Source organism: Cryptomeria japonica, chromosome 11 (genome assembly GCF_030272615.1).
Source record: "Cryptomeria japonica chromosome 11, Sugi_1.0, whole genome shotgun sequence".
NCBI lineage: Eukaryota > Viridiplantae > Streptophyta > Pinopsida > Cupressales > Cupressaceae > Cryptomeria > Cryptomeria japonica.
Window position 1 is genome coordinate 183619318 of NC_081415.1, and position 15526 is coordinate 183634843.

The 15526-nt window shown below is 36.8% G+C and overlaps 1 protein-coding gene across 3 annotated transcripts in view; it reads right to left on the minus strand.

Annotated features, from left to right (window-relative positions):
- Nucleotides 1–15526, minus strand: part of LOC131031370 (histidine kinase 1) — a 225044-nt gene that overhangs the window by 142849 nt on the left and 66669 nt on the right. For all 3 annotated transcript variants that reach the window (XM_057962472.2, XM_057962471.2, XM_057962473.2), the window contains exons 2-4: nt 15224–15466; nt 14279–15088; nt 5522–5769 (exon numbers count right to left, since the gene is read on the minus strand). In XM_057962472.2, coding sequence (XP_057818455.2) covers nt 5522–5769; nt 14279–15088; nt 15224–15466 — 1301 coding nt within the window. The remainder of the gene's footprint in view (nt 1–5521; nt 5770–14278; nt 15089–15223; nt 15467–15526) is intronic.

Sequence of the window (15526 nt, forward strand, 5' to 3'; positions counted from 1 at the left end):
GAAATCAACACAAAATTTTCAAATACAAAGTTATCCAAATAGGCATCAAATTTCCACACAGTGAAGGAAGGGACGGGGATAATGCGGATGGTTTTGAGAACTCATTATCTGAATGAATTTCCCACCAAATTTGAAACAAAGATTATCCCATGGGTGTTTGATTCAATGCTTGTTTGTTTTGCAGATTGTTACGAGGAAAGGAAGCATGATGATCAAGGCTTGAGGTGAAGGAAGATGCGCGCAATGCGAATGATGATGGATCAACTCCAAGATGACAGGCAAGTGAGATTCATATTGCAAAGACAACATCACAAATGAGGATGAGGAAGATCAATACTTCAAAGATTGGATGAGGATTTCTAGACAGAGATTCCAGAAGGTGAAGATGAGGACTAGATAAATTATGAAGAAGACTTCACCTTGATGGTGAACAAATGAATGAAAGCAAGTTCAAGATATGAGCATAAGGGGGTTTCACATCAAGAAATCCGGAACTACATCAAGGAATTTCAATATCAAAGAGCCCCAAGGAAGAAAATAATTCAAGATTCCAAGATTGGGAAATTTTCGAAACATAAGGAGAAAACAGTTCATGGAATTCCTTAACATAAGGATGAAATGCAAAGTATCATAAGGAATTCCAAACATTATGAAGAAGAGGAACATACAAGGCAAATTGATTAGGTGTATAAGACAAGTTGAGGTGGCATCCTAGTCACCATCCGTTCAATCAAAGGGTACCAAGTCAACGTTCATTCAAGGAGGGAATAAGTGACACGTGGCGCTACACCAAATATCATTTATCTTACTTACCCTCATTTCTCATTGGCCAATGTAATGGTGTTGTAAAAAACCCTAATTAGGGTTTTATCTTGTAATCTTGGTCATTGATCTTGAATCAATCGAAGCCATTCATTTCTTTTGAGGCTCTATATAAACCCCATTGCCTCTCATTTGTAAGCGAGAGATTTTGTAGAATTGATGGTATATACTACAGCTATTTGAATATAAATCATTGTTCGACTTGATGGTGATTTTGTCTTTCAAGTGTTGTTTTACATTCAAGGTTCTCAATTTCTCCAAGTTAGATTAGAATTTGCTTTCAATGTTTGTTAGATTGAATGAAAGAATTGTTGAGTATATTTTTGTAGAATTCATCAATCCATACCTGTTGATGATTTATAGCTTCAGTCAAATAAAATTAAATGTTAAATTGGCCTCAAGGCCTTCAACATTTAATAATATCTATCATTCTAATCACCAATATGCACATTGCTTTCATTAATTATTTATGTTTAGTTAGCACGTATTATGTCTTGTTTGCCTATCAGTGATTACACATTACACCCCCTCATTTGGTATGCCACCCGGATTGAGGTCACAACCCCTCACCGAAATTGAACGAGTATTTATCTTCTATCGGGGGCAATTGCTAGGCGTGTGTTTGTGAGAGACCAATACTGATCGGACATATACGTCATAGGAGAGGCTGATGTAAATTTAGTGTATACGATATAGAGGGTTATGTTGTTCTCTTCTAACACATATATATCTGTTCGTGGTCTGCAGAAAATATACATGTGAAGTCAAGATATTACAATTGTTGTGTAATTTATAAAGATCATTTGTTGTGCATCTTCACCCAGCAATTTATATATAAGAAAATTGATTATACTAGAAAGATTGAGTGACTAAAGGAGGAATTAAAAACCTCAACAATACCACTAGCCTCTTGCTGATTGTAAGTGTGTCGTGCGTGGTCAACTAGAAATTTATGCAAGCTTAACTTTGATTATTATACGTCCATTGATATGCATCAACTTGGATGGTCTCAATGTTTGATGGTAATAATTTGAAAATCTATGAAGTACACCTTAGATGATTGCACTAAGCTCGTGTCAAAATCTATTCGACTTCATGGTACCCTGCCTAGTTTGATTCCACTAAATTTGTTCATCATTTCCTACATTACTAGGCTTAGAATAGATTCCTTGAACCCTATTCCCTTTTGTCCTTTTTTAGAAATCCTTGTTAGAATTAAGTCAAGAACTTCAGTGCAAAATCCTAGGTCACCAGCATACCCATCCTAATCCATGATAAGATTGAGCATTCATGTACAACATAAGTCCCCTTGTGATTCCAGCATTATCACATCAAACCACTGAACTTATCCACACATCAAGACCTGACATTTCGTAACCTTGGAGTTGTCTCATTTGGTCGCGAAGCATAGCATTTGAGAGACTTTGTTCAAGAGAGGATAAGATACCTTGGTATTTTATTTTGTGTTCACATGTGCATAAAAAACACATCAACAAAATTGGCGCTAGAAGGAGGGCTGATCGTTATCAAGCCGTGAACAACTGAACTACAGATCATATCAATTCATATTCGCAAGGAGTTATCCAGGACTTTTTGTCCCTCCTTCGCGCTCAACAGAATTGGCAATAGAAGGAGGGTTGACCATTATCAAGTCGTGAACAACTGAACTACAGATCATATCAATTCATATTCGCAAGGAGTTATCCAGGACTTTTTGTCCCTCCTTCGCGCTCAACAGAATTGGCGCTAGGAGGGCCTGACAATGAATGCATGCATAAACAAAGAAAGAAGGTGATTGCTAGATTATCAAGTGGATTCGCAAAGGAAGCTGGAACCTAAATGAGCTTTCAAGTTGAATCCGAGATTTTATAGATCTCTCTTATGTCAAAAATTTAAAAAAAAGTGAATTTCATTAATTTTTTAAAAAAAAAAAAATGGAGCGGATCACGAAAATGAGCAGGAAGTTGATATCCTTCAACTTTGGTGGAGATTGAATGCACAGCTGCATCCGCGCAGCTTGATCGAGTTTGTAAGGCCAGGACAATGTAGAATCCATCAGACGAATGAACATGATGAAATGCATTGTGTAATGTCCCCAATTTTGGAGAGGAATTAATTAATTAATTTAATTAGTTAAGTAGCCTCACCCTCCTTTTGTTAATTTCTTCAGATTTGGCAGTATGAAAGCAGCAATGAACTAGAAATGAATTTGGTTCGATCAGCTCCCTACAGAATTCCCTCTTTGGAGCCATCCAAAAATGGTATGATTCCTTCCAAATGATGATGGAGTCCTGCACAAGTAGTGATTGATTAGAGTCTTGATCTTTCTCAGCACCTATACCCCTCACAAAGTATAGTCAAGGGGTTTCATCTTCTCTTGCACGGTAGAAAAATTACTCCAAATAGGTCAACTGCAAAAAACCAACTAGATGACTCAAATGTGCTCCAAATCTTGCATTTATACCTTCTTACAAAGATTCAACCATGCTAGGATTTGTTAAAATTGTCATAGAAGATCAAATGTAGAGGGAAAGCACCACTCTAAAGTTACTACAAAGAGGCTGTTAGGTCCCGGAGACAACTGAGAGGGGAGGGGGAGGGGGGGGGGGGGGGTGGGGTGAATCAGTTGTCTAATAAATTCAAACCAAAAACCACTTAACCAACTTAATGCTTAATACCGGTAAACCAGTTAAGTATGCCGGTAGACAGTGTCAACAGTAAATTGCTATACCGATAAAGATTAATGCATGAAACATAAATACAAAGTCATCCACAACACATAACACCAGTATTTGTACGTGGAAACCCTGTAAGGGGAAAAACCACGGTGGGAAACCTTACCCACAATCAGATGATACTACTGCAGATAGTAAGTGTACATAAATGGGGTCTGCACATGCAGAAAGGCCAACAGCCTAGAGCTCACTGCTCAATCACAAAATGGGAGTCACACTGACTACAGTTGGATGGTTAAATCCAATAAGAATGTACTGCACAAAATAGCATCTTCATATGCTGGATTCAGTACCGGTGTAATGCTGATATGCTTTCACAAAAACCTAGCTTCACCTTCAAATGATCTCTTCGTGTATACCTCTGCTTAATCTCGCATATACCTTCACACAATTCTTTTTCGCATTCCACATTTGATCTTACAAACAAGATCTTACATTTATACCATAACCTAGGACCAATTTTAGTAGGTCGGCTCTACAAGATATTACAATAAAAACATTTTACAATCAATATAATATCCGATGCAATAAGCGATTAAACATGTCGGCTTAATGCATTTACAACAATAATAAATCATCTTCATAGCGTGCCATGCTGATCTGGAAAAGATAAACCTGCCGGTGAAACCCTAGATAACCCTGGACCTATTTGCCGGTAAAAGCAAATATGCAAGTATGAATATACCAATGATTAAAAACAAAGTGTCCACATGATGTCTTCGACATTACCAGGTGTCTTCCATATCATTCCAAGTGCCGGTGATCATTATATCCTGCCGGTGAACCATATACCAGTAACTGTGCAATAGTTACTTGCTTGCTGGTGAATGTTGCTGGATCTCCAGAGTACTAGTGTTTTAGTAGGTGTTGACATCAATGACAAAACCATACCAAAATACCAACAGAGGCTTCCATCACTAATCTAAATCTTTTGCCCCCCTTATGCCAAAGTTTATTTATGCCTCCTAAAAATCTTTCTACAAAACCAGTTCGTGGGAATGTTGGTGCCAGACATTTTTTTGGAAGTTGTTTTGCAGGTACAATTTATTGAAACAGATTTTATTTGATCAGCATCTTCCCCTTCTCCACAAAAGGATTCATTGAGTGTTATAGATGAGCTGCAAAGTGAATTCAAATCCCATAAGCCTACTCCGGAAAGGTTGGTTGAGTATTATTTGGGCTGCATGGTGCTTGGAGATTGCTAGTGATTACACTATTACTTTTTGGGATAATCCTCTATTTAACATCTTGATGCCATCAGAAGATTTGATATGGTGTTCAATTCCCAATGCTAGCTGGCAATCAAAGTGGTCTATCAGATAACGATATGCGCAATCAGTAGAGGAGGTAGTGGACTCTGGGCAATTCCAATGTGGTGGCAGGGAGCAACGGGTCGTGGTGTGGCAGTTTGAGTGTCTGGTTTTATCAATTTGTTTTGTTAATAGGTTTGATGTTAGTTTGTGTTGGCTTTTTCCATTTTGAAGGTGGTTGAGTTTAAATAGCTAGTTGTTGTGTTAGCATTGTTGGGATATATGTTAGCCTTTTATAGTTGGAGCCAGAGGTACCTCTTGACAGCTTTACTTTAGATAATGGTTTGCATTGAAATATTTTATTTATGATGGCCAAGAGCCCCTATAAAACCCATTAATAATCTATCCAAAGAAATAGCAATAATAACAAATGTTCTGTTATCTTAAAGATATGTTTACAACTTTCTCACCTATTTCTAATTTCAAAACATAAAATTGAACTTTCCTTTCAATGAAGGTGATTTATAGTTTTCAAATATCAGTTTCATAACACACACCATTCCAGTTCTACAATAAAAATAGCTATATAAAATGTCTAAATTGTAAAGATAAAGGAAAAATTTCAGATCTTCAAAACATTGCTAGGAAAAAAACTTTTCTTACAGCACAAAATAATTAAGGGCTAACAAAATCTATGAAAATGAATATAAGTACCTCATATTTGCCAAAAACTGGCTTTTAAAGTTGCTTGAAGCTTCTGCTCGACGTCTAGCATCAAGATGACTTATCAACTCTGCCCGTAATTTCATTTCTTTTGAGACTCCACTTGTCAAAATTAAAATGCAAACACATCCTATAATGAGAATACAAAAGGATGCTGATATAAGATAAACAAAAGTAGCATGACCACGACGATCAACCTCCCCCAGTACGAATGACCTTGGAATAATAATCACTCCCACCTAGCATACATAAAAATCATTTGTAGTTTCATTACACAAACGAAACTTCTGTTGATTTTCTTAAATGAATTTTATGAAAAAAAAAAAATTTAATAAATATTCACTTAAAAAAATTTACTCTTTTGAATCCTTTGTTCAGAGTTAGATTTTTTCAAAAGATAGCAATTTCACAAAAGGCTTTTGCGAGATAAGGATTGTCATTATAAACTAACAAATATTTATGTGTAGTGAGTATTGAACCCTTTAATATTTAATGGTAAAAGGAAATAAAAGAAGCCTTAACAAAGCGATTTATCAAGGTTGGAGGTGAACAGAATGCTATAAGAAAAGTGACCTCCACTTAAATTAGAACAAACATATATGGGGAAATGGACAATACTCACACATTGTGTCGAAAGCTATGGAATTTCATAATTTACAATGACAAGATAAAAACTTATGTGAGAATAATAATATCCTCTGGAACTTTTATAATTAAAAAAATAGCTGCTAAATTGAATCCTATTCGGGTATACGATTTGTTATGTCAAAGTATTTCATAAAAATACTGTCAAGGAATCAAGGATGTTGTGTTTTTGTTTCCCCAATATATTCTTAACAACTATCCAAAGAAGTAGAAAAAGAACAGATTTATAGTAGTATATAAAAGCAATCATCAATAGCAATGCAAGCAAATAATAGCTAGAGATTGCATGGGCGATGATTTCAAAACTTCACAGGAAATCACATAAATAAGAGTATAAGATTATCATTAAATGTACAACATTTCATGATACCTTTCCAAAATAGTATATTTACTACTTAAAACATGTTCAGAAGCATAATCAATCAGTATCCTTGGTGCTCAACTATATATGAAATACCCCTAAGCACCCCCTTTTCCAATAGAAAATGAACTTGATGCGAGTGTTTATTTCAAATGACTAGACAAATTCTTGCTTCATAAATTAAATGGATGGCAAAAGACTAGCAAGGTATATTTCTTTTTACAAGTGTTTAGGATGCAACTAAGCATTTCATTGGATTTCCAAAGCCTCTAGTAAAAATTTTGAGACTAGTAGATGGAGAAAAAACCATCATGGAACATCTGTATGAGAGCACTGACATGGCCAAAGAGGTAATGAGGGGTAAGATGGAAAATAATAGGAACAATTACATACCATTGTGGGACATAATAACAAATGCACTTCCCTCTCCACACCAATGGATTAAACAAGTTCATCTAGTCAAGAAAATATTTAAATAAATAAATAAATCTCATTGATTATTGAGCCTTGAAATCAAGGTAACTCAAGTAATCATAATTTTTATTTACATCTTTATTGAGGATAATTGGAGCAACAGGTTGGCTAGAGTAGGAAATTAGTTACCTAAACTATCACAACAGGAGAAAGCGGCTCCTATCCATTGACTGCAAACTTAGCAAGTCACTAAGCACTCGCGAGTTTTTCCTATCACCAAGTAATCACAAGTTTAACTTGGTATATTTTGATGCTGAGTCATTTGAAACCATCTAGTTAACTTGCCACAACAAAAAACATGCACCAACCAAAAAAAACATTTTTTTGCCTTTACAACTGCCACTCACACAATAGTATTAGAACATTCTAGAGCAAATTGGAACGATTTTTTAGCTGATTTGTAGAACAACTTTTTGAAATTTTGGATTTGCATCAGGTTAGTTTTTTTTCCCTTTTTTTAAGCATATAAGTTTATATATCATTTCTAAGTTTTTGAGCATGTCAAATTAACATATTTTATTGCATTGAAGTGATCCAATTAATGTAAATTTGTTTAATGACCAAAATTGATAATTCACACCGATTTGAATCAATTTTTTTCTTTCTTTTTTTTATATGAAGTTTATGTTTAAGGTTAAAAGATTTTATTTTTCTCAAATTCATTTATTCAATTATCATATTTTGTTTGCAGATGATACTATGTTATTGGGGAAGCATCCATAAGAGAGACTAATGTGATCAAACAGGTTTTGGACATCCTCTACCTCCCATCCTCCATCTACCCTTCCTTTCATTTCCCTCTTCCTTTCCTTGGCACATGCTTCCATCTCCCCTTCCATCTTTCCTTCCTATCCTTCTCTTCACATCCTCTACCTTCCATCCCTTATCCCTCCATCTTCTTTCATCCTTCTTCCTTTATCATCTCCTACTATTTTCATCCTCCCACATCCTAATATCCTATCCCTACACCCTTCCTTTCATCTACTACCCTTCCTTCCATCATCCCCACTTCCTACCTTTCTTCCATCCCTTATACCTCCCAACTCCCATTTCCTACAACCTCTAACACACATCTCATACCCTTTCCCCCCTTTTAATTCCCTTTGCCTGCCCTTCCACTACCCACCTTCAACTCCTTTACTACCTCCTACCCCGATCCTATCCTAGCCTACACCCACTGTACCCCTCCTTGCCACGACCTCCCTTTATCCCTTATGCCTACCTATTTCCCGGCACCTTCTTCATCACTCCCCACCAACTTTACAATGGAAATCAAAAGTTTTTAAGGCATTTACAATGCCACTTCACTGGCCAGATCACCACTTCCTTTGGTCACCTAAAAGTGCGACATAAGCCTTGACTTCTCCTTTGCTTTTAAGGCACGAACTAAGATTTTCTTTGACTGTTCAAAAGCACCAACTAAGCCTTGTGTCATTTCCTTTGCCTAGCCAAATTAGCAACTTCAGCCTTGACCGAAATCCATCCTTAGGCAAATAACAAATGCGACTTAAGAGATGAAGGCATCCTTGGGCAAAGGACATGAGCAACTTAAGGAAACACATCCGTCCTTGGGCAATGACAAAGAGCAGCATAAGGAATTCATCCATCCTTAGGCAATGACAATCAGCGATTTAAGAATTTAGGACTTCCAATGATACCCCCCAAAGATGTGATTGAAGGAAGTGCGTTTAGCATCCAAGGCAAAAGAGGGACATTAAGTATTAGCGCCAGCTTGTGAGAAAGGGGGCCCATGTAGAAAGAAGACATGTTTCATGTCAAATTTAAAGAAAGAAAAAAAAGTCGACATATGTATTGAAAAGCAAAAGAATGGTAAATCATTTAATGAAGGGCACATGTCGGCCTTGTTCGTCAAAATACATATCCTTGCAAACAGATATAAATGATGGGTTGACCATTGCATTTGCTCAACCATCGTTTACCAGTAACAACAGTGATTCACACTCAGCAATCAGCGAATTTGTTATAAAAAACAGTGATCTCCATCAGCATCAAGGACATCAAAATTGCCATTATCAAACAATCAGCAACCTTCAACATCAGAATCTCGGTGATTTGATCAAGCCAGTGCAAGTGAAAAATCAGCGAATTTTGTCATTCAACTGATAAGCCTTTACCAACTCATAGAAAATTAAGGATGATTTTGCCAAATTAAGGGATATTCTGGGATGCACAGTTAGTTGGAAGTCCATTTACAGGTCTGGACTAAGTTATTATGATCATTTTAGCAAAGATCAGACCTAAATTTGGTCCTAATATGGCCGCAGATTAAAGTTTTGGGGATCTTAAGTCATAAAACTTCTTTCACATCAGATTTCCAAGCCTGAGCTTTCATTTTAGATAACAAGGCTTTGAGTGGTGGGAGTTGTGAAGGGGGATGGGATTTTCATGAATTTAATACTGTTTTGTTTGTTTTGCAGATGAGAGAAGACTCAAAGTAAGGTTCAATAAAAGAGAAAGGCGACACTCATAAAAAGGATGATGAGATCAAGGATCCCACTACATGGGAAGGAGAGGTTCAATAAGGTGATGCAATTCATTTCACCTAGTTCCATGAGTTTGAGGATCAATGTCAAAGACATCAGCACCAATGGATGCAAGAAAAATCAACAAGGACTCAAGCATCATAACAAGAAAGATCAAATCGTGATAGCAAGGAAGTGTTCTGAGATCAAGGAAGCACAAGATTCACAAGAGCAAGCACTCAAGGAAGAAATGTTTACAATCTTGAATTTCCTCTAGAAATCCAAGAATCATTGCCAGTATAGCCAGATCAAAGCTCTAAGGTAGAGATGATCAAGACAAGAGATAGTTTCAGAAGAGTTAATCAAAGTGATGTACAGGGAATTGACTCACACCTACTTGTGGCTACTTTGTCTTGGTGTCTCCTCCAGGCTACACCAGAACCATCCAATGGTTCTACACCTTCACACCCTCCAAGGGTCTACAGGACTTACCCTCTCTAACCTTCCCAAGGTCCTTAGACTAGGATAAGCACATTTTGTTTTGTGAGTTCCTTACTCTTGCTTAGGAGACCTTGTTTACCAGCTCCCTTTCACACTCAACTTGAGAGTTCAACCCCTCTACCACAAGATCTTCATTCCCCACACTACTCATACAAAGATAGATGATTTTGTATGGGTTCCCAACCCTAATCCTTCCCCAAGAACTTTGGTATTTACCGATCCCAAGCTTCACAAGCAAACTACACTTTTAGGCCTAATAGGAGACCTAATTCAAGTAGCCCTGTCAGCGGGGTATTCTGCAATTATCTGACAATCTTCCTTAACAACCCTATAAACCCTTTGGCATTCCAGACACCCTTTTTGGAGTTACCTACAATATCTCAAAAATAGAGGTGGGTTCTGTCATTAACATTTCTAACACTCATAGGGCTAATTAGGCCTAATTGCCCCTTCCTAGGCCTAAAAAGTAGGGATTTGCTCAAACACCTTCACTAGTCCTATTGCTTGAGTGAACTGATGTTAGTTTCAGGTTTGTATTTCCATTAGGATTTCCAATCCGACCATTCTTCACCTCCATCCATCGGATTCACCCAATTAGGGCCTGTTACCCATGTTACCTAATGCTTGCCAACTCAACGTGCCAAGCCTAGGGTATGGTGGAAAATCTATGGTTTAGCTTCCCTTGTCTCAAAACCAAAAAGAAAACATAAAATACATTGCAACCTAACATTCCACAAGGTTTTAGAGTGGGTATCCACCATGGAATGCTAGGTTGGAGCCATTGAGCTCTCAAAACCCTGGTTTTTAGGACTTTTGAACCCGCCTACAACAAAATGAAGATAACTTATAAACTACAACACTTCAGGACTTGAAATCAAAAGCAAAAAGAAGGTAAGACACCAGTCTAGCAATCCATGTCCCCGTTTGGGGATTTTCAATCCATACAGGCCATACAAAATTGCCAAGAACAGGTAATAACTCGAAAAAACACACCAAAATGGAGAAACCAAACGTGTCTATTTGCTTCAAATCTTCAACAACCGATTCTCATCGGCCTTTCCAAGCCTTATACTGGCCTTGGAGTAGTTACACATTCCCACAACCGATTGTGACAACCAACTAGCCGTTGGTGTACAAGATTTGGTGAAAATGTTGCAAAGTTGCTATGAGCAGCTTTTGCAATTTTTTGCCTTGGTGAGCAACTTTGCTCAACCCCAAACTTGGTCACTTCCAAGTGACTCATATGACCTCAACTACCCCAAAATAACACCAACCAACCTACATTAACCCAAAAACAACTTATCCTAGCAAGTGCTCTACTTGGCACCCTTAAGAGCTCACATGCCAACATTGGCCAAACTAAGACTCTTATGGCCCTTACAATCATTTGAGAACACACTCAATGGCCTCTTGACCTTATGACAAAGCTAAGAACAGGATTCCAACATCTTGGAAACAAACTCAACAAAATTGTTAAGTGGCCCTAGACCACAAAGTTAGAAGATAGTGCAATTTGGGAATATCTCCTACCTATGCCTCATTCATTGATCGAGTTTGGAAATGTTGAACTTGTGATGAGTTACAAATAACACGCTGAGGTAGAACCCAGTCATCATTTATCCAATCACATCATTCTAAGATAAGGCATCCAGATTCAATGTACCTAACTCATCCAACAAGAAGATAACTACCACATGTCGGCACAAAGTTCGATGCACATACCATTGTCATCTATTGGTCAAATTTTCAAAGAAAGTGTGTCCCACTAAATATAATTCTATCATTGGTCAAGCATTAAATGCTTTGCAATGTGTGTAACAAATCCTAATTAGGGTTTCTATCTCTCGATCTTGGCCATTTATTATGAATCAATTTGAGCCACTCAATTGTAATGAGAGCACTATATAGGGCTCCACTCATTCATTTGTAATAGATAATAGAGAATAGTTCAATGGTAATTAGAGTAGAGTAGGAAGAGAAGGCAAAGATTGTTGTCAAGACATTGTTGTAAGATGCATGTAAACTTCATTGAAGATATTGTGAAATTCATATGTTGATTCAGCAATTTGCATGGTCTCTACTTTCATTTAATTTTCGTGTTGTTTAGATGAGCGGAAGAACTTTGTGTATGATCAAAGGTGAAATTTGCGTATCCATACTATTATCACTCAATTGATATGCATCAACTTGATGGTGTCTATGCTTGTCAGTTGATAAATAATTTTTTGTCAATAAAGAAAAATACATTATATAATTTATAAACTATCACTACCATTATTGATTATTACAATGATACAATCCATACAAAAATGAAATATACAATGTGACTGCTGCAATGATATATTACAGCAGTTATAAACATATCAGATATTACAGAGAATAATATAATACAACATCATTCTACCACAAAAAAAGGATCCTAAGTTAGAGTACAACATAGATGAATAAGAACAGCATTAGGACAGAAGGATGAACAGAATAAGGACATAAATAAAAGCAGATCTGCAGTAGTCTAGAACAGCTTGGTGCGATAGAACAAGAGAATATATGAGCAGCCTTATGTAGAGGATAAGAACAGAATTTAGAGCAGACCGGTGAAGCATATTGGAAAAGATCGGAGAGACATTGGTTTACATGCTAAAAAAATATTTAAAAATACTAAAGTATTTTTTTATTGGTTTTTGTGTTTTTATGACCCCGTAGGCCCGTTTTTGGGAACCCACGGGCTTGGGTTTTCCTGGGTCGGCCGGGATTCTCCTTGGGTTCCACCCGGGTCCTGCCCAGGTGGATGGGTTCTCTGTGGGTTCTCTGTGGCAAGACCCACGGAGAACCAATCCACCTGGGCAGGACCCGGGTGGAACCCAAGGAGAACCCGGGGAGGACCAGGACCCGGACCCAGCCTAAAATGCCAAGAACCGGTATCTTAGCAATGAAGGGTTCAAGATTTAAATCTGACCATCCTTTGAAATAATACAAAAAGTCAATTGAAAGTGAAGACATTACTGATCTACAGCTGAAGATTACAAAAAAGAGATATTCTTCAACACATCAAACAGCCAATCATAACAAAATTTCCCTTAGTTGGAGAATGCAAGATGGGCCCAACATACAAAGAAAATGGTTCTAAACAACTATGCACTTGATACCTTAGTCACTGCATTTGCTGAGTTTCTGGCTTTAGGTATGGAATTCGGCAAATCTATTAAAAAAAAATTAATAAATTTCGGAAAAATTCGCTGGAAATTCGTATGGAAAAATGAAGCGATTTGTTGTTCATCACAATTGAAGTTGTTTGTGGTCGTGCCAAGTCCACCACTGAAGCTGTTTTGTTTGTGGTTGTGCCCAGCCACCACTATTCCCATAACATGTGAGCCCCTACCCAGCCATGACTTTTCCCTCACACTTGCAGTGCACTGCTGTCATTGGAGCTTCAAACTTACCCAAGTAAGCCATCATTCCTGTAGGCTCTAACGTAGTTTTTTTATTAGGATTTTTGTTTTGTTTTTTAGGTTCTTTTTCCATTCCTTGCGTTAAGATTAATGTTATTTTAATATACTTTTAGTTATTAATATTAAATAGATTTAGATTTATTTTTAGTTTTATAAAATTAAATTTACATTAAAAATTTAATATTTATTATATCTAATTTATTATTATTTTAATTTATTTTAAATCTGTTTATAATGATTTCAAATCTATTTTGCAATCTTAAACTATTTTTGATAATTTATTAGATATGTTACTTATATTTTTTTAAAATTATATATGGCAAATTTAATGCTAAATTTTTTTGTCAAATTTTTTGCCTTTGCCAAATTTCATCTGAATTTTATGGTTGCCGAACTCGAATTCGAATTCGAATGCAGTGACTTAGCTTGACACCACCATACAAAATTGGGACACTTTTCTTGATACTAGTTGCAAAGTAATAACTTTCCTTTGGAAAAGGAATGCAAATGTAGAGGTTCATTTTAGGGAACCAGCACCACAATTTATCTCTCATTGAATAAACATTAAAGTGATAATGCACACTGAAAAAGAAAGCAAATCACCTTATTTTACCTGAACATGGGAATCCATGTAAACCATTCTAAATAACTCTCCAGGGTTCAAACACATGCAAATTCATAATGTAAAAACAACATTTAACCAAAACACAATGATAGAAATGAGCACTACATAACTACATCAGACACACCACTGAAATGACTATTGTTTTAGTTCAATAAAAGGAACAGAATATGAAGGCAGGCAAAACTCAGAATAAAGATAAATTATTCTTACCAATGGAAGTCTTGTTAAGTTCAAAATAAATGAGTCAATATAATACTTTTGTTGTCCAAGCAAAACATTTTCCACATGAACCTCCTTGCTGAAAGATGACCCATTTGCATACTTTTTCTGTAACCATTCTGCACCGGCCCTTATGATAGGATCAGTTGATTCATTTGCAGTCATAAGCTTTGGCCGACCTGTTGTATTCACCATCAATGGAGCATTTGTAGAGGTTGCAAGTAAATAGCCTTCTAGAGAAGTTAAGTACATATGGCCACTATGCAAGTCAACCAAGTCTTTCATCAGCTGGCCAACACTTAAAAGTGATGTTCTCACTCCAACTACTGCCACTATACTTTTATTGGTAGGACGTCTCACAGGAGATGCAGAAGACAGTAGAGGCATATCAGTAAATTTGCTAACAGTCACATGCCAGGAAGCATCACCATCACATATTTCTGAGATACCAGCAATATTAATGAGAGCATCTGGAGGGATCTCCTCACGAGGACCATTTATCTCACCAGTAGAAGGATCAAGAGGTTCCCTGTACCAAATAGATAAATTGTTGCCAGTAAGTGAAACATTGGGCCAACTGCAGACAGGAGCTTTCAACTTTCCCTCTATATTATCACTTTCCTGCGAGTTGCTGAAAAAAGTGGAGTTGCCAGGTTCAGAGAAAATGTAATATGTCTCATTCTTCTTGCGATCTCTATGAAAAGCTTGAACACGCCCGTTACTATAACTTATGGTTATTGCATTCAGTGCTTTCCTACTTGCAAAAAGCGCCCATGTGATATTCTTCATCATTTCATATAACTGTAGTATGACATTATAAATAAAACACATTTGAGAGCACAACATTTGTAAGAATATATAGTGAGAACAAACAACAACACAGATTGCAAATGCAATGAGCAAAATCTGCATCACTAAGAAAAAGCTGTACTCAACTTGAACTTGCTTGTTAGGATTCTGTGGTGGCGGATAGCGACCAATAAGATACTCTGACAGCCGAACTTGTCCCATGGTTATTTCCACAGTGGAATTAAGTATGTTGTACATTCTGGAGACTGGCCGTTGCAAAAGCTCATAGCGGAGACTATAAGCTAAACTCTTTATTGATTTGGTAGTGTACACTGTTGTGAAGTGCCATGTCAAAATTGTAAGCAAACCTATTAAGATGGCCAGCATTACCTGAAAGGAACAAGAAACAAACAAAGAATACTCAGACTCATTTCAAACAAGGTTCATATC